Here is a 24,682-nt window from a genome sequence, read left to right as displayed (position 1 = left end):
CGCGCGCGCTTAATTGAGTCACTGCGCGAGTAATCATAAAAGGTTGACTTGCTTTACAAACATCCATAGCTGCGCGCCTAGAGTACATAAAGTAATTGTATCTCCTTAACCCGAGAAGCACGTGCTCCGCGCTTACACAGCTATACGTAAAGAGAGAGAGTACACAAACACACGTATAAAGCCGCGTCGCGACTGCGATTTTCGGTCGTGATTTCATCCTCGAAACGCGTTGTAATATATCTTTCTCTCTTATATATACGACGCGAAGCTGTCCCGTCAGTTTCGAATTAGAATTGCGCGCGCGCGCGCGCGTCCGATTCGTGTTTTGAAGAAGAAAAAAAAAACTCCTCCTCTACTGTATGTCATTACGGATGCACGTATGTATATATAGATACGCGCGAGCGACGTCTGTGCCGCGGTGCATAGAGCGATAAACAAGCGAAACGCGCGGCACATCCGCGTGCGAGTGTGCCTCAGCCTCCTAAGGTCGTCGAAACAGAAAATTAACGTATAAACGAGCTGCTGCATCGAGCGTTATACGTGATAAAATATTCTCCTCGCGTATAGTCGTGGACGTTGTACTAAAATTTGATTAATGGACTTTTAACCGATAAGAGCCACTGACGTTCATTCCATCCGATCTGATTTAGTTTTATCGCTTCATTTTTCTCTCGAGATGCAGCGCTTCCAACTATGCTGCAATAACAACGCCTACACGTGTGGGCCTTTTTTCTAATCGGCTTCAACGATCGTTCTGCGCGATAAAATTGATTTAGGCCTCGTGTGAAAATCAGGAAATATATATATAATGCGAAGCGCGTGACACGCGGTGTGTTATATATATATATATATATATATATATATATATATTATAAGGAAAGGTTTGAGAAATTCGTCGGTTGCGTAACGAGGCTACATTATAATCGTGTTTTTAAGGCGTACAATATATATGAGCGTAGGCGAATATAACGAGGACAGTTTCAGCAGAAATCAACTTTTGCGCTAATTGCGCTCTCCGCGCACGATCGGCGATTCAATTCCGCGGAGAATAAGAGCTGTCCCGTCCACTTTAAAATTATTCACTTTAAACCGATTGGCCTCTCTATTGGGAGACTTGCAACTTAATCTGTCGTATATTCTCAGTGTACTTTATAACATACTCGAGTATCTATAAGCGAGAGGGACTGTGACGTTGTTGTTGGCAGAACCAGAGGATTTTCTGTGTCGTCGAGACGTTTACTCAATGAATTTTCGACGTAACTCGATCTATTGCGATAAACTTTTTTCTATCTCTTTCGCGTAGCTCTTGCAAAAACAAAGCCTATAGCTCGCGGCGTAAATCATCGCCCGAAAAAATAAATCTAAAAATTATTATCAAAGCCATACATCCTCTCCGACAAAGTCTGCACACTACACGACCATCAGCGCGTCATCGACGAGTATAGGTATAAAGCAACGTCGATTAGTGGGTGCGTACAGGCTTTTTTTCTTCTTCTTCTATCGGAACAAATCGATCTCCGATGCGTGAGCGTGTGTCTCGGCTCTAACCGCGCGACAATCGCCTTAAACATATATAGTAGGGAAAAAAAACCGCGGGAGAGGAACCACAGAGACGATTAGAAAAAAAAAGAAACTATCGCGACGGACACACGCGACAAGAATATATATATATTATACGTATACATATGCGCAGCACTTGTTTTGCGCTCCTTTCGTTAATTGGGTCCCGCGAGCGAATATGGTATCCGCCGCCGCGCGCGCGAGCACAATCGCTGCGCGTGGGCGGCCGAAAAACTCCGACGCTATAAATTCTCCGTAATTAAAATGCGAGTCTCGTATTCGATCTTCGTTATATATACCTACGCGCCCGCGCTTTTGAAATCGCTATATTTTTTTCGAATTTTCGTATATATTATGTACGATGAAAAATTCCGAAATGGAAAGTGCGATAGGCGGCTGCGTATTTAATCGCTGCAGCGGCGGTGGCGGCGGCAGCGGCGGCGACGGCGAATGAAGTCATAATTCAAAATAGCGCGGCGATATTACGGCGTGACGTTACATATGATAGAATACACAATAGAAAATCGTTATTTATCGATGTACCGCACGCGCGCAATGTGCCAGATGGAAGTGCCGATTATACGCGTTAACGAGTGTGTGTGTGTGTGGTTGGGAAAAAAGGAAAAAAAAATATAGACACACACGAGATCTCTTTCTTCTGTCAGGCAGCTCGCTCGAGGGTCTTACCGCGCGCGTATAACGCCTTTGACGGCTAATAATATTGATTCTGTCATCGCGCGCGTGAAAATCGTTTTTATCGGCGCGTGACACGATCTCGATTCGCGCATGTATATGTATGATGCTACTATGTACATACGTGTATTCACACGAGTCTCGATCGACGTAAAATCGCGAACTCGATCGCGGCACATATATATTGTTATTTCGCGCGAGCCTCAAGGTGGCGGCGCAGAAGATCCGAAGGCGACGAGGTCGTCGCTCGCGCGTCGCGGAAAAGAGAGAGATTTTATATACGTAGTGTGTGTACGTGACACGAAGTTGTGTATCAGGATGATGAAGAAAATAAAAAATTCTAAGCGCGTATGCAAATCGATGGATTTATGTCGCATTATACATCCCTAAGAATAGGTCGGGATGATGATATCGGTAACGTTATAGGAGATCACTATACTACCGGGACTAGTTTGCGCGTCGTCCTCAATTAAACGGAGGAATGTCGACGGGAATTCTTCAAGCGCGCCGGCTTTCACCTCGTCTCTCCCACGAATCGGCCGAAAACCGATGATCGAATCGACAGAAAATTATTTTAACTATAGAGGCTTGTCTATAACGCAAAAAATCGTTTAGTATAGCGGATACACGGGCGTTAAAAACAAAAGAAGGTTTATATTTCATAACGCGAAAAGCCGCCGAGGGAACGACTCGCAGCTGTATCATCGCGCGATCTCAGAATTATATCTCGTGATTTATAAGCGCGGGAGCGTTTAATATACCGCTCGAAGATTGAGCGACGGGAATACGAATATTTTCGTTTATTTCGAGAGCTCAAACTCTCGATGATAATATACGAAATTAAACGGCGCTACTTTATGTAATATGCTGAAGTCATCGTTGGGAATAAGACGAAAGCGTTTCCTCGCATCTATACGGGATCCTCTCGGCTTATTTTTTTCCGTTATCTCGAGAGGGTCGGCGTGTTTTTGCGCGATATTGTCGTGCATCATACGCGGAATGACGTGTAAAGATCGCCGGAATCGCGGATGATTTTCTAGGAAACGAAAGCGTCAGTGACTTACCGACGGATATCCCCGGGAGATTCGATCTCGCCTCGATCTACTATATATCTATACTGCGCTTACCTGTGCGGATATCGAGACATTTAAACTTAGATAAGATTTGCTTCTGCGTGTATATAGGTATATACCGATGTACGCGAGGAGTGCGGTGCGCGTCAACATGGAAACGTAAAGGGAATACCGAAATGATGTTTTGGATAATATTGCGTAGAATCATTGGAATATTTACAATTTATCGCCTAAGGATTTTGAGGGGTGATGCGTTATAAACACCAAAAGTGAATTTTGAAAATTAAGTTAGAGCATAGACCGAAATCTATTTAAAAAATCCTGCATGGAAAGTTTGTGACGCTGGGACAGTTGCGTCGACTCTTTGACCCGGTCTCCCACGAATAAGGTACAGCGCGCGATGGGCACCGATGGTGCAAGTCAACAACGACCAAGGGAATATACTCCTTGCTTTAGATGACACTGCATCACGCGTTGAATCATCTTAAGCTACGATATACTATATAAACCTCCGACCGACGGTTTCGGGATTCACAAGTGGTCCGTCTCTGGTCGCTTGTGTTGTGCTACGATAAACTCTATACATACAATACATTCCATATCTAGTTCAATCGGTCAAGCTATAAAGACTCGCGTCTATCGAGCTCACGGGCATCGAGGAGGAAAGAAAATCAAGCTCGCGTGTACATAGTGAAATCGGCGAAGATCGGCAAGTAGTAAAGGTGTCCGCTCTAGTCAGACCGCGGCGACGAGGCGGCTCGACATCGGCATAATTTACGACGATCTATATCACATACGCGAGTATTGAGATGTGAAAGTCAATTAATTTCTTTGATTTTTCCTTCTCTTTACATATAACAGTCGAGTTTCGTAACGCCGCAGAGATCGTCTTCCCTTAATGCCGGTCGATAAAGGCTGAAACTACATGACTGAGCAAACAAGAGACGCGCGCACCGTGACATCACGCAGTTCAAACATCGTCGAATCAATAGAGCGATAAGAGATCGATAATACACGCGCGAAAGAAGGACAACACAGCGGCAGTGGCAGGTATTTGACGTTATTTCCTAACAGTAGTAGTGATTTCATACGAGATTAAAACTATACAACCGATTTTTCTCCTTTTCCTTCAACTTGTGCATACATAATCGCGCGAGTTTAAACATGCGCATCAAAATAGTATTCACCCAAACTTTTCCGACTAGAGGAAAGAACGATCGTGCGTAAAGTTATCCCACAAACGATCTCTCTCCGCGGCGTTAAGTTAAAACCGCACGCGCATGCGCGCCGATAAGCCACACACGTACCTTTACCCGCCGGGAGCGCCTGCAGTGTGCGGGAGATAAAAAAAAAGATAAGAAGCGAGCGCGTCGAGTGGAAAAGGCTTTATCTCTCTCTCTCCCTCTCACGCGAGCCAGTCCAACTTTTGTCCGACCGCTATACGGACTGAGCTACAGCATCTCTCAGGAGCAGCCTATACAGACCACACACTCGACGACACATTATAACCCCGCGTGTGTACGAGCGAGACGGATAGCGGCCGTGTGACATCACGCCTCATTGTTGGAGCTTTACGTCATTGCCGCAGTAGTCGCGCCTCTCGCACACACACCTGCGCCGACTATACATCACAGGCTCGCTCTCCATCGCTCTCTCTCTCTCTCTCTCTCTCTCTCTCTGTGTGCGTGTGCGAGCGCGACTATAGAGTATAGACTGGCGGAGACAGCGTGCGGCCAGTCCTCGCGCCAACTCCGCAGCAGTACGACACGACGAGCGACTGTAGCTAGTCTCGTATTTATATATACTTACTGTATACGGAAAATGCACCGCGCGAACCTCGCTGCTGCTGCCTTATCGTCGCGGAAATATTGCTACTCCGCTGGGATGGCGAGTTTGGCTTTCGAGAATAGCGGAGCACTGTTCTAGCATAGATTTTGGAAAGAAAGAGAGAGAGAGAGAGAGAGAGAGAGAGAGAGGAATCGATATACTTTCGCATAGGATACGATGGAAGCGCTGCGGAATCTTGTACTGTAACAGAGAAAGGCGAGAAGCTGGAAAATGTGCTCAAGACTACTACCGAGTCCCTACTCGTCGGTTCACAGCAGCATCCGAAGCAGTTCGACGGTCTCGCGTGACGAGGGAAAGAGCAGATAAACTAAGAAACGTCCCCGAGATTGTTTTTTATTTTGTACTATAATAACGCTACTTTCGTACCTTTACCTAGTCATACACAATTATACACACAGTACGAGTGAAGTGCCTTTATATTTTCCAATCGAAAAACGGAATACGTTGAACGGTATCGACGCAGAGAGACAGCACGGAGAGAATCTCAGGAGAGGCGAGTAGCTTTTGTTATTTTTATTACGAGTACACTTGTAAGTCATTATTTATCTTAGTCTTGTAAGCCGCGCGAGTGGTGTATTATCGCGAAGTAACGCGGGGAAAAGGTTATGTTATTTTCCTCCTCTATATCTCCTATCGATTAAACATACCTACTTGCGTCCGTCTCTATCTCTCGAGTGCTCGAGATTCTTATCGCTCCTCGAGAGCCTCGAGTTGACAGCTATGTCTATGTGAAAGTTCTGCAATTGTAGCGTATTAGTCGAGGCGATTCTTTTATTTATCGTCGCGCGAGTCGCCTCTTTTTTAAGGGATTTCGAAGCGAGAAGGTACGAGGTTAGGGTAGGCTGCTCCTCTTCTATAAATGGGCAGCTAGACGTGCGCGCATAAACATTACTACTTATTATAGACGGAAAATCACTGTCGCTCTGCGGAACGTCGAACGATAGATAATGGGTTTATAATCGGATTTCCGTACGCACAAGGTGCTTATACACATTTGTTGTTGTTTGTGCGCACGCACATCGGTGCAGAGCGCCATTGGACTAAAAATACGTGTTTATATCAAAACTTATTCTCTATAGCCTCTACAACTTTATAAGTAAGCTACTTCGGATTGTTTTCCAAAGTTTCTCCGCCGCGCGCGCGCGCGCGAGAGAGAGAGAGAGAGAGAGAAGAGCTCTAAAATTAGTCGGCTACCCGTGTGACACGTGATTCTCGCTTATACTTGAATTATATTATAGATTCGAAAGTCTCAGTCGCGGAGAGTCAAACACGCACGCATTCGGTTTGTTGATACTCTGTACGTGTTTTGTGTATACTCGCTATATACGATGTAGTTTGGCACTGTTTATCTACGGAGATCAGCGTTACTACTGGTTTTGGGATCGTCGCCGCTTTATCGAGCAATCATCATCGAGAGCAAAACATTGCGCAATAAACGTATACAAACAGCGAAAAGGTTATGTTCGCTCGTGAGAGAGAAAAGCCTCGCAAACACACGCGCGCACGACTTTTCTGGAGTGGAATTTTTTTTTTCGCATAGAGCAAACATCAGGTATCTTTATATCGCGTAGGTGTTGTATACTACTCGCAGCAGCCGATTTTGACCTTTCGCGCGGCCCCGAGAGCTCTCGCGTTTAAATGCCTCCCTTCCCTCGCGACGACTCGTTGCTTTGCATACTGCGTGTGTACACATAAAAGAAAATAAAGCGCCGATGGGATATATACCTACACACAAGTATACGCAGGTTCGCGCGTAAGAGGGGAAATGCAAATGATGCGCTTTCCGTTTTGTCGTCTGCTGTGTTGGCCCGACGACCCGACCATTTGGTATAGATGTGTATATATCTCATCAGCGCGCGGTGGTGGTGGCCCGTATAGCAGCGCGCGCGCGCTCTTTCTCTCATTTTAAATATAACGGTGTATAAATAAGTATGAGCAATAGCGGGAGTACGCGAGGCTGTCTCGCTCACCGCGGACCTCTCTCTCTCTCTATCTCTCTCGCTCAGGTCTCGCGGAGGAGAGAAGAGTGTATATAGACAAGGAAGGAAGCTGTAGCAGCGGAGCAAGTATAAAAAGAGAAAGTGGGGAGTCGCAGAGTGGAAGCATATATATATATATATAGAGAGAGAGAGATACAGTATATAGGCATGATCCGGTGGATGCCCTCCCAGGCCTTGATACATCGGTTTCTGGAATACGATGACCCTGGCGAGACTGCTTGTCTCTTGTCTCTCTGTGTACAGCCTGAACTCGCTCAGTAAAAGAGAGATGCTCTGAGTAGCAGGTTCAGCTCTCTTTCTGGCTCTGGCTGGCTTGTCAGTCGAGTGGAGGAGCTTGCTGCGGGCACTGCTGCTGCTGCTGCTAGTGATCGTGCTCCACTGATGTGATAAGTTGTGTTGAGAGAGTTCCACTGTAGCTCACTTTTGGCTTGTAGAAGCCTGGCAGGTGTGAGCCGAGCAGAGCAACTCTTTGTACTAGCTGGAGAGTTTTTGCGTAGGTGGACTTTTATAACTTTGGTTTGAAAAGAAACAGCCAAGGAGAGCTGCTTTGGGATTCGTGTGTAGATGATTTTTTTTGGAATGGTTTATGACTTAGGAGAAACCAGTGGGTAGCCTTCTGGTTGAAGGTGGCATTGTTTTGTTCGGATTAGTTACAAATGAATTGCTGACAAACGTGTGTCTTTGACCTGTGGTGGAAATTCTAATAATAAGCTCTCTTTTTGTTCTTAATTTTCTTGACTTTGTTCTATATTTAACATCTGTCCAGTTTTTAGTTGGCTCCGTATTTAAAAATACAAGTGATGAAAAGAGTGGACTCTGTGTCAGTATTTTATTTAGAACACACTTCATGCCTTCTTTGTTACTTATTTTTTTTTTAATTTATGAACGTGAAGTAGGCACATTTTAAATCTGGTTCAGTCTCTTTATTATGTTTTAATTTAACATCTCGTGTAGTAACACCTGTAAAAATGTGCTTTCATTCATTGACTTTTCATCGCTTGCATTATGCCTCTTCTTTTGAAATTTGTGTTATTGAAGCGTAAGACTCGCATTACTGGATGCTGTTCAAGTATTCAAACTACGTTCAGCAGGCACTTATTATGTCAGGGAGTTTGATGATTGCTTAGACTATTATACGTATATAGATGCATAAGAATGCAGTCACTCATTTTTACACGATGCTTATCAAACTTCAATTTTTAGAATAGTTTTCACAGTTTAAAATTTTTTTCTGCTCACCTCATCTCAATCATTAGAGAAAACTTATCTCGACCCCGTTTTTCAAATTTATACGCTCGCCATGCGGTCAGTGTCTAAAGTTTCGAAACTCACCTCGCTATTAGAAGAAATTTCGTGCCAAACTAAATTAACTTATTTAAAAGAAGAAAAAAAAAGCGTGTCGAGCGAAACTCTGAAGAAAAAAGCTTCTGCAGCAAAGCGCAATCAAAGTATCAGTTTACAATGAAATATACGTGCGATGATCTCGCGCCGGTTTAGAAAACAAGCCCCGCGCGCGCGCATTTTTTCTTTTCAGCTCTTAGACCGATTTTCTTATCAGTTTACTTGTCATATATCTCAATGACGCTGTTTATTGCTCTTAAAACATTCAACCTGGGCTTTAAATTTGCGCGGCCCTCTCGGCAATTTTTACAAGCGGAATATTTATTGTTCTCCGCTACTTATAAAACAGTCCGATCTTCCCGCGCAAGAGCGAGTCGTAAGAAGGTTTATGTAAGCCATCGCTCTTGCCGATCATCCGACGACCAGCCCATGCGATATCTATATACGTTCGCACGTTATTTGCTAAAATCGCCGTCGTAAAATTTGAAATAATAAAAAAAAAATATATATATATATATATATTTCGACAGCAGTGTTTGTCGATTACAGTACAGCGTGTGGTCACGTGTGTAAATTCGTTGCATTGTTGTTTCAGGCGAAGGCGAGTGAAAGATTGCGCCAGTTGAAGCGCGATGCCGCATCTCACCGAAACTTCGCTACAGCTCGGTAAGGAGCCCGCCACGATGTTCAAGGAATTTTTCATATTCGCTGCGGAGCTGGCGTGTCTCTTCAATCAGGGGTGAGTGTTTCAATTTTAATTTTTTTTTCTAATTTTTGGGAAAACTGTGTTGTCTTGGGACTCGAAAACGGCAGTTGAGAACGACTCGCGGGCTCCATGTTATCTCGTTCTCTCTGTTGCAGGCGAGGAGCGTCGCTGCATCAGACATGAGCCGACGACTCTCAATCAAACATGTTCAAGCGTGGATTGTTTTATATCCCTGTAAAAGGATTTGATATTCGAAAGTACGTCTTTTTTTTCTTCAAAATTTACATACGCTCTTCTTTTATCGCTATATCTCTCTGCTATATCGTAGATGTATTTTCTTTTTCGAAGGATATTCTTTTTTTTTTGTTTACGATAAATATCAAATCCTGGTGTGTTTTGCATGTGCGTTTTGTGAATGTCGAGTAAATAAATCTCGCTGTTGTGGAGTGTCGCAAATCGTCAATTAGAGGAGTAGAATTGAACGTTCAGCGCTGTTTTATACGTCTAATTACATCATTACTTTGCTTGATGCATTTCAATCCTTGTGTCGTCGTGTATACAAGTCGCGCTCGTGTGTGTGTGTGTGTGTGTATGTGTAAGATACCTTAAAAGCGACCAGTTCTCTCATTCTGGTAATTCTCTGTTTTTAGAGTATCTGTTCCTATGAGCAGCTCTTGCTCGATACACTGTGATGGAAAGGACACTGACAAGGCTGGCTCAAGTACGTACATGCATAATGTCACATCGTCACGTGAGCGCTAGGCTTCGCTTTTTTTCTAACTAATCACTCGTGCGTTCTTGTCGTGCAGAGAGGATGGAGTACGAGGTGTTCCTGGGCGGTTCCTGTAACCCAACCACCTGGAGAACCGACATCGCCATCCCGGCGCTGCAGAGCCTCGGCATCACCTATTTCAATCCCGTGAGTACAATATTATCCACTTTTTTTGTAAGATTTAAAAAAAATCGAGACTCATTCGTTTAATCTCAATACAGCAAGTGGCGCAATGGGGTCCGGAGCTCGTCGCCCAGGAGTACGAGGCGAAGAAGACGGCCCGCGTGTTGTTCTTCGTCATAGACGACAGGACGCGCAACACCGCGGGCATAATCGAAGCCGCTGGTTTAGCCGGCACCAGGCGCGAGTCCCTCGTCATCGTCATTCATCCCTACAGACAGGGCCAGAGCATCTTCGGCGAGACCCTCTCCAACCAGTACGTGATTTTCATTCGCACGCGCTTACTCGTCGTGCGCGAGTTTGTCCATCTTTTCGCACTTCTCAATTAGCGCCGACGAAAAAAATAAATTTGTTCTCTTCTCTTTTCTTCGCAGAGAGTATTACGAGCTGATGAACGGACTGATGGTGCTTCAGTATCTCATGGAGAGGATGAGGATACCGATTTTCGAGAGCATATCGGCCGCGCTCAATTGTACGTCCAAGGTGAATTGCTGCATTCATTACTTGCATTGGGGGATTCGATATTTTTCTCTGTGTTGTCGCGGAATAAGCAGGAAGCTCGTTTTTAATGCGACTTGTTTTTGTTGAATTTTTAATCGGAAAAGGCGTCGACAATAATGCCCGTTTTTTTCTTCTTTACCTTTGCGCAGATTATTCGCAATGCCATCAACGTTCAAGATTTGCATGCCGAGGACGGAATCAGGCCACCTAGAATCTCATTCGGTCAACACGGAACTGACGTCACGTAAGTACTTACTCGTCGCCTTTTTTTTCACACAAGGACTCGCTGCGTTGGCGATCTCTTCCCTCTGCTGGTGCTTACGAAATTGTGCCTTCTTTTTTCTACAGAAAACTCAGAGAAGCCTTCAAATCTCTGGACTCCGGTGACACGGGAACGATAAGTTTGGCCGAGGTAAATACGCGAATATATATATATATATATAGCTCGTACTTTTTTCTCATTTTCAAGCATCCCGCTAACCATTACGTTAATTTTTCAGGCCTTGATGCTCCTGCAAAACAATGGCAAGTGCAACAATTTATCGATTTCCGATTTGCGCAACGTTGCTAACAAAGCTGGTACTTATTGCTTTTATCTCGACGAATGAGATTACCTTGAAGAAAGTTTGTAAAAAAAACGTTGATCTCTTTTGTAGATACGCACGAAAAGTCAGTGATAGAAAAATTGTCGAGCAACGGCGACAACCTTCGGGAGCAGCGCGTGAACTTCGAACAGTTCTGCGCGATAGCCAGCGAATGGTCGTGGCGCTTCAAGAATAATGGAGTCAACTGTGAAAGTGAGATACCTTCAGTTTGGCGTATATTATGTAGGAAGGCCTCAAAGTTTCTGCGCAGAGCTTTCGTACACCCTTTTAATCGTTTCCTAGGTATTTTTCAGAAATATTTCAGACAGATTCAGTTCGAAATTATAACTGTACCTCTGTAATTATGTGCCTTCTTTTAATATTTGCGCTCATTATCATGGATTGTTTAGAGATGCTTTTAACTTCGTATAATACTATTTCATAACAAATTTGCCGCACTATGTACTTATCTGTGATCACTTTATCTATACGCTAAAGTAATTTACTTATATATTCTTTGTTGCTACATCACGGTTTTAAGCTTTTTATTGGGCTTTATATTTTTTATTTTGTTACAAAGCACGCGCAGAAAAGTTCGAGATGGCGTTTATAGTCTATGTAAATCTAGATTGTGCTAGATGGCGTTCGTTTAGTTTTCTCGATGTAAAGTTAATTTTTTACTTTCAGACTGGACCAATTCCATTATATCAGATACCGATAAACGGGATCTATATGTCGGCGTCGTGGGCAAGGATTTGAATTGGTTGGAATCGTCCGCAGTGCCTTTAGTTGAGTAAGTAAAGCAATCTTTTAAAACTCTTTGTTTCAACGCACTTATAAAACGATAAAATTTATGTAGCATTTTTAACTTCTCTGTGAGTCATAGTAAGCCGTTCTCTACGATTACTCTTACGCAACAAAAGTAATAAATGCCTAGTTTATATTGATTTCTCGTTACGAGAGAAACTACGTTTTAATTGTATTCTCGCATACATTTAAAGTTGACTAATCATTTTTATCTGTTTCAGGTCCATGGGCTTAACACTTCATCGTCCAAGTACAAATGAGTATAGTGCTCGAGTATTACCTCTGGAGTTACAGCGCATGAAAAATTCACGATTGATAATGCTAGTCATACCGCATCACGCACGCGGTATTGCAATAATGGCATTAGCTGCTCACTTGATCGGATTGCGCGCTAAACTCGTCCTCTGTGTTCAAGCTCTCCCCGAGGGTTTTTCCGTGTCTGGCGAAAAAGTGAGTATCAACGAAAATTCGCTATTAAAATCCGTTCAAACCTATGATTAATGTGATGATGCATTTGTTTCAGTTGACGGAGCAGGCAATAAAAGACTACAATAGAGGTAGAATATATTTGTCAGACATGGCGACGCGCGAAGGTGTACCTGTTTATGAAAATATCGGCGATGCTCTGCAGCACGCGATACAAATAGTTCAAAGTCCATGCTGACTCTTAACAACACTCGTACTTTTTAATATTTAATCATGCAATCTTCACAAACACATGCACATTTACATACACTTACACAAACAAAACCTTATAGTATAAGCGTTACGAAGAATTTGACAAACTAATTTATTTTTTATTTTTTATCATTTTAATCGCTGCGACCATCTACCATTGAAAATTTTTTGTACTGATCGATGCTAATCTCTCTAAAATATTGCTAATAAGACCATCTTAAATTATAAGTCCTATACTAGCGATAATAATGTATTTCGAAAGTTGGACTTAAGTCTTTCATTGGAGTATCAACGGTAGATGGAGTTTTTTTAATCAAAACTTGTATTTGTCAAGTTGACCATTACACTGTAAACTTTTAAATTTTGTTTTGGATTGATTGATACTTTCTTGTACATAGTTACATTATCAATTAATTCTAACGGATTTAATAATCATTAATGATTTTCGATCTGAAAAATCAAGAGTGAAAGCGATCGTGTTAAAGATGTATGTTTTTTAGAAAAAAATTCAGATTTACGTGAGGGAACGTATGGGTGACAAATTTCGTAACACGAAGAAAACGCAATCTCAATTATTTTTATTTATAATTAGTATGCAGCGTCATCAATATCATCATATGTAAAATATTCGTACGATGTAAGGACGGTGAAGAGAAACATTTTTTTAGTGTTCGGTGGTTACGTGCTTAATTAATTAATTCATCAGACTCTATTTCGGTTCACATACACACAAATTCATAGTTCACGTGATTTTTGTATTTTATTTTTCGATTAATTTTTTTTATGCGTCCAGCAACGTATCAAGTGTCTTGTAAAATTAAACAATGTAAAAAATCAGCATTTATAACGTTATGTAAAAGGTAAATTATTTTCGGCTTTGGCTCGAATAAATCATAACCCAGTTTGATTAGGTTTTTTACCTCTGCATAATTTTGTACGCGAGGTGTTTTGTGGAACAAGCTTTTTATATTTTATTTGTATCAAATAAATAAAAGAAAAAAAATAAAGACACAAGTAGTGCACAAATTATCTTATCTTATTTGGAATACTTTAGAAATATCAGAGTCAATCGAATACTTATAGCATAATTAATTATTTCAACCAAAAGGAATGAATGGGTTTGAAAAGGAGGAATAATTGTAATGGCATAAAAAGTATGAAACAAGGACACAAAGAATATTCAAGTTAAAGAATTTCAATGAATTGTTAAATTACTACATTTTGTTACTAATTATTAATAATGTTTCAAATATTCTTTTTAAATCAATTAAACGAAAATAATATCGAATTTACTAATATTATTAATATGGCTAAATAAGTAATGACAAATGGAAAAAAATGATTGCAAGCAAACTTTGCTTATTGTAATGAATTTTTAAGAAAAAATTCCATTTTTATAAAAAGAGCGATTGTCATATAAAAATATAGAAAATAAATTTATATACATATACAAGGAATAATATTGAGGATATAAATCTATGTATAATAAATATACTGTTTATCATTTCTTAAGCGAGAGCCTTTTTATTAACAATTTTTTAAAACCTCCATTATTTTAATTCTTTTTTTATCTATGTAATGACGATGTTTTATTTTTCAATTTGTTCACCAACATAATTCAAGGTTATTTCTAAATTATTTAACAACGTTGAAAAAAAAAATAAAAAGCAAGAAATTATGTGACCTCGTGCGTGTTTTTATGCATAGGTAATGCAGCTATGAATCGCGCCGCGGAACGGTGGAATTGTGAAAGCCGAGCTGTCGACTCATAGCTAACTTCAGTTTCCGTTGAGATTCACACTTGTCAGTGCCGAGTGCGTGAGCTTTTCCCACGTGAATAACGTGAACGTCAGCATTTCACACTTCAAAAATACCCGATAAGGTGTGCCGAATGTTTAGCACTTTAAAATTAACGCATAAATACCTTAAAATAATAACCTAAGTGATATTCGCCGAAGTGGTTTAATTTGATAGCGTAACCTCTCGTAAATATTTAAGGTAACAAGTTACACTTATTTTGTAATTCACAGCTGCGAAATATTCAGCAACTACTTTGAGGAAAATCAAGATTAACATCATTTACTCATCAGATTTTCCAATTTGCCATTACAGAATTTAGCAAAAATGTCCAAGCGACTGCAGCCTTCCTGGAGTCCTCCAGAATGTAAAAGTGGTCCTCCTTTGAAGCTTTACAACAGTTTAACTCGACAAAAAGAAGAATTTGTTCCTCAATATAGAAACCGAGTTTTGTGGTACAGCTGTGGGCCAACGGTTTATGATGCATCGCATATGGGTCATGCCCGGTAAGTTCAATGCAGCTATGATTCATTGAATTTTAACCTCGCACAAGATTTCATTGAGTGCACAAGTTGCATCATCTCAATATTGATAATAATTTTTATTTATACTTCTTCTTTCAGATCGTACATTTCATTTGATATTTTGAGAAGAGTTTTATCCGATTACTTTAACTTCGATGTGGTTTATGTCATGAACATAACAGATATTGATGACAAAATTATAAAGCGAGCAAGGCAAAACCACCTCTATGAAAATTACCTTGCCGAAAACCACAGTCTTGATCAAATATTGAGCGATGCTAAAAGTGTTATGCAGACATTTGAGAATACTGTGAAAACTACTACAGATCCCGACAAGAGAACCATGTATGAAAGAATGTTGATTCGTGTAAAAGAATCTATTGAGAAACTCGAAGTAGCTGTAAAATCCAATAACCAAGCTCAAATCAAAGAATGTCAAGACGTAAGAATATTTTGTACAGCAGCAATGATGTGAAATAACTTAATTTTAACCTATCAGTAAGCATATGAAATGTAAAATAATTTTTTATAGGTTCTGCTCAAGGAATCTAAAGACCCTCTTTCCGACTGGTTAGATAAAAAGAAGGGGGATACCGTTACTGAACATTCAATTTTCAGCAAATTGTCTCAGCATTGGGAGAATGACTTTCACAAAGACATGGATGCCTTGAATGTAAAATAACTTTCAAATTGCTGTATAATTATTGATACATTTTTCTATTCCAGATGTTGACAAAAATGATCTGTTGCAGGTCTGGAGACCTAATGTGCTCACAAGAGTCAGCGAATACGTTCCAGAAATTGTTGCATTTATTGAAAAAATTATTGCAAATGGACTTGCTTATGAGAGCAATGGTTCAGTCTACTTTGATGTCAAAGCCTTTGACAAGAGTGAAAAACATTACTATGCCAAGTTAGTACCAGAAGCATACGGCGATACATCCTCATTGCAAGAAGGAGAAGGTATATGAATTTTTTGTTTGATTTCATGAAATGTGATAACAGCTTTCTGAGTAAAGCAAATAGAGAATCGATGATTATCATTTTAAGCAAATGTTTTCCTTGTCTGATGCTTTAAGTGGTTTTATCTTAAAATTGCCAAGTGTTTTTAAGAATATGCAAGCTACTTAGTTAATAGAATAGTTTTGTGAAAACGTGAATTAACTTAAAAACTATTATTATAGGTGATCTGAGTGTTTCCGCCGACCGACTATCGGAGAAGCGTTCAGTCACAGATTTTGCACTGTGGAAGAGCTCGAAAGCAGGTGAGCCTTGGTGGGATTCGCCTTGGGGCAAAGGTCGACCAGGTTGGCACATCGAGTGCTCTGTTATGGCATCGGCCATCTGCGGCGAGAGTCTAGATATTCACACGGGCGGTGTTGATCTCAAATTCCCGCATCACGACAACGAGCTTGCCCAAGCCGAGGCTTACTTCGACAACTCGCACTGGGTCAGGTATTTCCTACACTCTGGTCACCTTACCATTTCTGGTTGCAAGATGTCCAAGTCTTTGAAGAACTTCATTACGATCAAGGAGGCGCTCAAGAAGCATTCTGCCAGGCAGCTGAGGCTGGCCTTTTTGCTGCATTCCTGGAAGGATACCCTGGATTATGGAGATGCTACCATGGATATGGCTGTGCAATACGAAAAGTTCTTGAACGAGTTCTTTTTGAACGTCAAATGCAGGATCAGGAAGATTGGCTCTGCTGGTACCACGATAAACACCTTTGACAAGTGGGGACAGCAAGAAGTGGAACTGAATAATAAATTCTGCGCCGCAAAAGATGATGTTCACAATGCGCTCTGTGGTTAGTACATTCAAACGATGACATTTTCACTCCACATTAAATTTACAAAAAATTAAAATACATCTTTCTCTTCATCGCAGATAACATCGATACGAGAACCGCACTTGATATTATTAGAGAATTAGTCACGACTAGCAATATTTACATTAAAGACTGCCAAAAGCCTAATACTCTATTGCTCCGAGACATTGCGGTCTACATAACGAAGATATTCACCGTTTTCGGAGCTATCGCCACTCACGACTCGATTGGATTCCCGCTTGAAGATGAATCTAAGAACGTTAACGTAAGAACATCTTGACTTTCTTTCGTCATTACACTTGGATTCATAAAAATGTAAAATTGACGATGACGTGTTTTACAGCTCGAGGAAACGATAATGCCCTACCTGGAGATCCTATCCGAGTTCCGCGAGAAGGTGCGCGGCCACGCTCGGTTGCTCAAAGCCACGGATATTCTGCAGGAGTGCGACCGTCTGCGAGATGACATATTGCCCAACGTGGGTGTGCGACTTGAGGATCAGGAAGGCGCAAACGCACAGGTGAAACTCTGCAATCGAGAAGAACTGCTTCGCGAACGTGAGCAGAAGAAACGCCAGGAAGCCGAAAAGGCAGCCGAGAAGGAAAAGAAGAAGGCGGAGGCGGCTGCGGCTGCGGCTGCTAAGGAAGCGCAGAAGAAAATTCCGCCGAAGGAAATGTTCCGATCCGAGACCGACAAGTATTCTCAATTCGATGAGAATGTAAGTGATCGTTTGTATTTTCTTTTCTAATAAAACTTCTCTTTCCAACACGTTGCTGACTTTGTATGGTTGCTTTACTACAGGGTCTTCCAACTCACGACCTCGAAGGAAAGGAAGTCAGCAAGGGCCAGCTGAAGAAGTTGCAGAAGCTTCAGCAAGCACAGGAAAAGAGGTACAACGAATACCTAGCCAGTATTCAAAATGGCTCATGAAGAGGATCTTCGTGAAACTCAAGAAATCACTAGAGCACTAAAAGAGAATATGGAAAGAACTCGGTGATGTTGTCTATGTGTGAGAAACATAGCTTTGTTATAAAAGCTTTTTGGAATTGATGTCTCTTCGCGATGTTATTATTTATGATAATCATGCAGATGTAAACACTTTAATTTATACAAAAGATTAACAAAACATCGTCGCCAAGCCATCGCTCACCGTCATCTTTTCAATTAAAAAAAAAGTAAGCACTTCGATCGTGAAACAAAAAGTATTTTGTACAAAATATAAATTTATCATCGTTTATAAAACAGAAGTAATAAACATTTGTAAGCTTTACACGATGTTACAGTGCATTCACTCAGCGCGAAATCTCGAGTCGCACAGCAGGGCGGACTATAAAAAGCCCCGCAGCGCACTGATGTAAAAAAAGCTCCGCACGCGTGACAAGCTAAAGCGGCGGGAGATCGGTCGTCCGGAACTGACGGACGAACAATCGAAGCTTGCGCGCGCGGGAAATACGCTCGGCGTCGTCGCGCGAGGGAAGGGTTTTTATTTAAAAGTTGGAAAGCCCTGTCCAACTTCGTAGCGAGGCATTTCACGCGGTGAATTGAATGGCCGATGAATATATACATACATACACGGCGACCCTGCCCGCGCGCATGTGTATACTACGTGTACACACGTGTGCGAGCGTTTGTAAAGCCGTCAATGTCGGCCGCAAATGCGCGCACATGTATACACTTTTCGATAAGCGGCTGCAGGAAACGCCGCGCGTGGCTTTCAACCGGTTGAGGTGTGTGATTCCTCTTTCATTTTTTTTTTGTTGCTCGCGATTGATTTTCTCGAGCGAGAGAGCTGCGCACGGCTCGCGTATCTGCGAGAATCGTCTGCGGCAACCCTTCCTAATTTTCCATCCCCCTTCCAGGCGCGCATCTCATGAATAATTTTTTTTCTCGTCTCTCTCTCTCTCTCTCTCTATCTCTCTCCCTCCTGCGCGCCCGGCCAGTCCGGATTCTTTTTCTTATTCATCCGCGTGTGGGGTTGAGGATGTGGGAGAAGGGTGTCGGGGGTGAGAGACGCTAGGAGAGCGAAAAAAAGGGGAAAAAGTAGGCTGCAGTGAGACAAAGCTGACGCTGCGGATATTTTCAATTTGCATAGAAATTTTTCCGGGGGGTGGCAGTTTTTTCGAGTGAGAGAGAGAGAGAGAAAGAGGACTGGCTTTAATTTAGCTGGATTAGTTATATTGGAAGGCGCCGCGTGTAAATGTCCTGCGGGCTCTTATCCTGTTCGTTTCATCTTAACGCTTATTGCGCAGCGACTCGTATTTGAATAGAATATTCGTAACTGTGTTTTTATTTATTATTTTATTTAATTTCGCGTCTCTTACAGATTGTACAGCGAAAGCTTAAAAATCGCATGCAGTCGATATGTATACGCCAGAGTATATCGCGTGCGCCTAATCATTCTTTTCCACCCCCAAACACACACTAAATTCAAGTTTGAATTTTTAATTGCCTTCTACACCCCCGTCGAACTCTCTCTCTCTCTCTCTCTCTCTCTCTCTCTTCCAGACGGGCCGCGCTTCTGACCAGGCAGTGCATGAGGTGGCATAGGGTATGCGTACACGTATATATGTATATATGTATAAAAGGGATAGCGAAATCCCTGTAGATAAAAAAAGGGGTCGCTACCCCAAAGGAGGTTGACTCACGATATCTCGCCTCTACCCCCGAGGATTTTTTTCCGCTCGCGGAGCGAGGCGGATGAAAAAAAAAAATAGGGTACGAGAATCCTTTCGCTCGGCGCCCATAGCTATAATATGCGTATATACCTATATATACATGCCCGTGCGTTCTCCCCCTACTATATACGGTGGCGCGTGTGCGTCTTGAAAAAAGGGGTTCGAGAGACCCACGTGCCTAATACTGCCGCTTCCTTCGAGCTTTTCCTACTGAGCTTTAGGGAGCTTTCTATAGCTTCTTCGTTAAGTCTTGTGTTTTTTTTTTCATCGCGTGGATTTTCCCTGTCGTATGGTTGTCAGGCGGGTTATGGTGTTGGCTGATCTGACGCTCGTTTTTGACGATATTTCTCGAGGAGCTTTTCCGTATTGGTGAAGGGGTTGCGGGTTGTGAAAAATGGAGTTATCGCTCGTAAAGCTGAATTTGCAAGAGCTTCTTATAGTGGAATGAAAATTGAATTTTTCGAATAGTCGGCTCTAGGCCGAGCTTGCAAGCTCTCTGCAACTAAATCAACCTTTCTATATATTCGTTCGCTTGGATAAAACATGATTTAATTTGCTTCCACAGTACATCTCGTATACACGGGTATAAAAGATGTTTAAAATTTCAAACAAGCCACTCAGCGTCGTCCGCATCAGCATCTTGTACGTTCAGCCCACCCAAGAGCGCGCGCGAGAACTCCTTAATTACTTGCCGCGGTTTCTCCTCTTCGAGGGCGAGAGACTCCGCCCGAGGGGGTCCATCAGTGCGAAACAATGGCAGCACCAACGTAATACCTATACCTCGACGCAGTTTACCCGCGCCGAAGCGCCTCTGCACCTATACATATACAGTATACACGCACGATTCCTTCTATACATATCCATTCCGACTAATGTTTTTTGGGCTAACGAAGAGAAAGTCAACCGCGTAAATCGCGATTAAATCTTTACAACAAATGACTAATCTCTCCTCCGCGAGAAAAATCGGTGGATCGTCCTTCCATCCTCTTCTCGATTTAAATTCCTCTTGCCTCTCTCGCTGCGCGCGCTAAATTAGCCTTGGGATGAAAAAACAAACTATGCATAAGTACGCCTGGGGAGAGCGAGAGACTGTATGGATTTTTCCTCGCGCCGCGCGCGCGCGCGGAGTCCTGATTAATGCGCGCCGCTTAAAATGCACGCACATCTTCGAAACAAGAGCCGAGAGACTCGGAATTAGCGCTAGGGCAGAGAGCGAGCGAGCGAGAGAGTCGAAGGGGTTGCGCTCGGCTGTGGGGGTGAAAAAAAAAATCGTTACGGGCCATCCGCTTCTCTTTTTTTCTCTCTCTCTCTCTTTCTCTCGAGGGGTGCCCGGTGCTATCTCTCTCTCTCTCTCTCTCTCCGCCTGGGGTGAGCCCTGTGCCACCCTCGAACTTTTTTTTTAAGCGCCGCCGCTGCTCTCTCTCGCTTTTAAATACGCGAGCGCGGCCTGCGAAGCTATTACGCGGGAGGGAGTAATCTTGGAACTTGTACAACTTTTAATGTAATTACTTTTTTTTTCTTAGATTGGAGGGAGGCAGCGAGAGGGAGTGGCTGTTAGAGCAGAAGTTTTTAATGCGATGCGGCCGAGTATTTTGCGAGATTTCGCTGATGGTTATATGGTTGTTGAACGTCATCACCGTGTGTATTGGCGTTCGATCGATTTGAGAGTAAGAAAGAGGATTTAGCCGCCCACGCGGTTTTTCGGAAACTGTATGCGGGTATACGTATTGCGTAACCGGGAGAGTAAGCAGAAGCGATTTTATTGTTTGATGTATAGGTCGGTTGTTCGAGTGTGTGTGTGTAAATAAAACTCGCGCGCGATATATTTCAATCAATTAGACGGCGTGCAATGCTTAGCCCCGGAGAGAGAGAGAGAGAGAGAGAATAGATGATGTAGGCGGGGCACGTGGAACGAATCTAAGTAACAGGTGCACACGAGGCTTTTATCAAAATTTATTTGCCCCTCGCGGGCTGTCCGTGTGTTTCGCTGTATTAGAATAGTGCGCCGAGGATATTCTTAATTTTTATTTCTTTAAACCTTTTAATGTTATTAGCTGCTGAGGTATAGGACAAAGGATAGTAGCCGAGAAGAGCTGATGGGTAAATATTTACTCTCGATCGGTTATACGCAGTGCGAGCCCTTTCCTATATAAAAGCCGAAAAAAGAGAAAACATGATCGATCTGGTATGTAATGAAATCACATCCTGAAAGCCTGTACTTTGGGCTCGACGGAGTTTACGAAAATTCATCGGTCAATCGGCCGTCCGAATGCAGGAGTGGTAAAATGCTATATGCGAGTAACGCGATCGGGCAAACAAGCCATAGCGTTCGATTTTAATAATGCGCGGGTATTTTTAGGTATTCCGAAATCACGAAATGATTTTTGTTTTACTGTTCCGACGAGACTGACTGTAATTGCAGTTCGTCTTGATCGCCCCGGCGACTTTCGTGCGATGTTCACAGGCTTATCGGTTCGGGTATCTTAAATCGAGCCGCGATAAGGGCAGCGCCGTACAATTTTATTAAATTCAGCCGTAGCGTCAAATAAGACTCGCGGAATTAAATACCAAGGCAAGATTTAAATAATTAAAACATCAGCACGACACAAGCCTAGATCACCTGAAATATCGTCGCATCGCCTAAATCCAACTCTCCTCTCCCGATTCTCCCTATATTGATTTTCCCAAAGGCTAAATAATTTCTCGCGATTCTCTCATTCGGCTCTCCAGAGCGCACTACACCTCTTTTATACACGCAGACGGGGGCGCGCTCGTTAAAGACGCGTCGCGACGGGGCGTGTCCTCCTCATCTTCTCTCTCGCTCTGCTCCTCCGTTTCTTTGAATTAAACATCCCGCCTCAATCAGCTCGCGCCAATAACAACCTGTCCCTCTCTCGGCTCTGCGAACTAACGTCATTGTTCATATCCCTCGCTCGCGAGTATATTTATATAGCTACACACCTTAAATTCCTCCAAAGCGAAAAAGTAAGAAGAAGAAGCAGCATCGTGCCCGGCGAAAAGGGAAAAGCTCGTTGCAGAGAGACTTTAATTCAAAAGGGAGATATATAGAGAGAGAGAGAGAAAGAGAGGGTCTTCCTTATAGCATATATACAAGGGTTGGAGCTTTTCTCCAAGGCGGAGACGGAAAAAAACAGCCTCGCTACTACTGGAAAAAAGGGTGCGCGCGCTCGGAATTTTCAGAGACGCTCGCCTTCATCCCCTCGAGATAGAGAGAGAGAGAGAGAGAGAGAGAAAAAGTCCCAAGATCTATTTCTGTATAAATACGTAATCAGCGGCGCACTTTGCTCGCCCTCCATCCCTCTCTCTTCTTCGCTAATACCTCTCGCAGGTCGATTTTTTCCTATTACTTTTAATGTCCCTGATCAAAGAGGAAAGAGAGGCTTCTCTTCTCTCTCCTTCTTTCTCTCGTCAAAAGCAATTTATTTATCGAGCCGTAGGCGCTTATTTATTCAGTCACTCGCTACTTCGCATTTGTGTTAATTAGACGCGAGAGTATATACACGAGAGCCGATTGTTACTAATGACCGCGGCTTTTCGGCGTTGCTTGTTTTTTTTTTTTTTGCTTCTTCTAATACTTTCTCTGCGCTACTGACGCGGACTAATCAAGCCGGGGATTTATACACGCAGAGTCGATCCGCCCACCTACATAAGCCGCACAGACTGCGCTGTCGTTATATATATTAGCTTCTCGTCGGAATTACTTTTTCCTCCGCTAATCGCCGCTTTCTCCCTCTTACTGGCTGCCAACAAAAACACAATCCGCGCCGTGTAATCGTGCTCTTTATGCTAATCGCGGCCGCGACAACCCTTCCGCCGCGTTTAACCAGCTGCCAGTCACCCCTGATGCCTTTTTTGCCCTCCTCGTCACTATATACTATATACTGTTTTTGTTTTTTCTCGATACGCGCAAAAAATTCACAAAACGAGCCCTCATTCACCGTATAATACACATACACGCGACGACGGCGTATCGATGCACCTCGGGAAAATCTTTTTTTCCGTCTCTTCTAATGAGCCTTGCTTTTTTACGCGCCGTAGCGCACGCGTCGCGAGAAAAAAACGAGGGGGTGAAATAGACGAGAGAGAAAAAGTAGGGTCGGCTGAGCTAGTGTAGGAAAAAAGGGTTGAGCGCGCGTATGCTATCGACTAGAAAAAGTACACTGAGCGCGTGTGTCTATAAAAAAGGGCGGCGGCACGCGCGTTTTTCTCTATTATCCCTTTCGACTGCCGCTGATTTTTTTCTCTCTCTCTCTCTCTCTCTCTTTGTTTCTTCGACGGGCTTTGTGCATTAGAGACCGATAGCAAAAAATTATATTTATCCCGGCTAAAGTGTTTTTGGCCGGATTTTGCATAATTGCGCTCGCCGGGGATTTTCGGCATCTGCGACTTGATATGTCATTCATCAATTTGACGATTCGATCGTTATTATTATCGCAAAGAAGCCGTGGATTCGGATTCGAAAAAAATCGACAGCTCGAAGCGACAAAGACCTCCGGGATGTCCCGCGCACACATAGCCACTCGTATACACGCGCAACATCCCACGGCGAAAGGGTAAAAAAAGGGGAGAGAGCTTAGCATCGCGCTCTAGGGCCAGAAGAAAAAAAGGGTCACACACGCCGCGCGCACACGGGGGAGTTGGGAAAAAAATCGTGAGCCGGTGCGACGCCTGCGCGTTATATGCATCGAGATAAAAAAAAAATATATGCGCAGACGGCGCGCGCGGTTACAAATGAGCCTAGTCTCGTTTCGATTTTTTTTTTTTCATCCGAGATCTAACAATGCGGAATCGGGCGCTTGTATCAAAGGAGGATTCGAGGTTCGCCGTTGGACACTTTTCGGGATCGGATTAGAGCATAGGATGATGAAACGTGAGCGATTTTTCGAGCTGCACGGTTTGAATTGCGAGTATATTATAGCGAGTATGGTAGAAAAAAAAAATTAAGCTCTCGATTTATTGGTCAGAGCGATAACGAAAAAATTCAAACATCTGCGATAAGGATCTCGCGTATACCTATACATAACGAGTGGAAAATCCGCCATCGTGCAAATAACTCGCGCGCCCATTTTGTCCCTTGTATACTCGCGCGCGTA

At 42.8% G+C, this 24,682-nt stretch overlaps 2 protein-coding genes across 8 annotated transcripts; both read left to right on the top strand.

Annotated features, from left to right (window-relative positions):
* The first annotated feature begins 3,857 nt into the window (after positions 1–3,857).
* On the top strand, positions 3,858–13,769 carry LOC100121856. Of its 7 annotated transcripts, none has more exons than XM_032596206.1 (14): positions 6,782–7,667; positions 9,111–9,254; positions 9,377–9,478; positions 9,872–9,942; positions 10,031–10,140; positions 10,215–10,429; positions 10,548–10,656; positions 10,824–10,918; positions 11,023–11,086; positions 11,175–11,253; positions 11,331–11,561; positions 11,946–12,051; positions 12,287–12,515; positions 12,589–13,769. In XM_032596206.1, the coding sequence occupies exons 3-14, from the start codon at positions 9,426–9,428 to the stop codon at positions 12,727–12,729; spliced, it is 1,503 nt and encodes a 500-aa protein (XP_032452097.1). In that variant the 5' UTR covers positions 6,782–7,667; positions 9,111–9,254; positions 9,377–9,425; the 3' UTR covers positions 12,730–13,769. The 7 variants fall into 7 exon arrangements, with proteins under 7 accessions (XP_031786809.1, XP_031786815.1, XP_032452096.1 ...); XM_032596208.1 differs by having other exon boundaries at positions 7,208–7,667; positions 11,331–11,471; XM_031930949.2 differs by lacking the exons at positions 6,782–7,667; positions 9,377–9,478 and adding an exon at positions 3,858–4,376.
* Positions 13,770–14,525: 756 nt separating this feature from the next.
* LOC100117013 (cysteine--tRNA ligase, cytoplasmic) lies at positions 14,526–18,163 on the top strand. The gene is made up of 9 exons (XM_001606382.6): positions 14,526–14,741; positions 14,856–15,046; positions 15,164–15,506; positions 15,597–15,737; positions 15,817–16,027; positions 16,249–16,872; positions 16,953–17,158; positions 17,237–17,611; positions 17,695–18,163. The coding sequence occupies exons 2-9, from the start codon at positions 14,868–14,870 to the stop codon at positions 17,821–17,823; spliced, it is 2,208 nt and encodes a 735-aa protein (XP_001606432.1). The 5' UTR covers positions 14,526–14,741; positions 14,856–14,867; the 3' UTR covers positions 17,824–18,163.
* Positions 18,164–24,682: the final 6,519 nt, after the last annotated feature.

This window comes from Nasonia vitripennis, chromosome 1 (assembly GCF_009193385.2).
Source record: "Nasonia vitripennis strain AsymCx chromosome 1, Nvit_psr_1.1, whole genome shotgun sequence".
NCBI lineage: Eukaryota > Metazoa > Arthropoda > Insecta > Hymenoptera > Pteromalidae > Nasonia > Nasonia vitripennis.
This window is presented reverse-complemented; position numbering and strand designations above follow the sequence as displayed.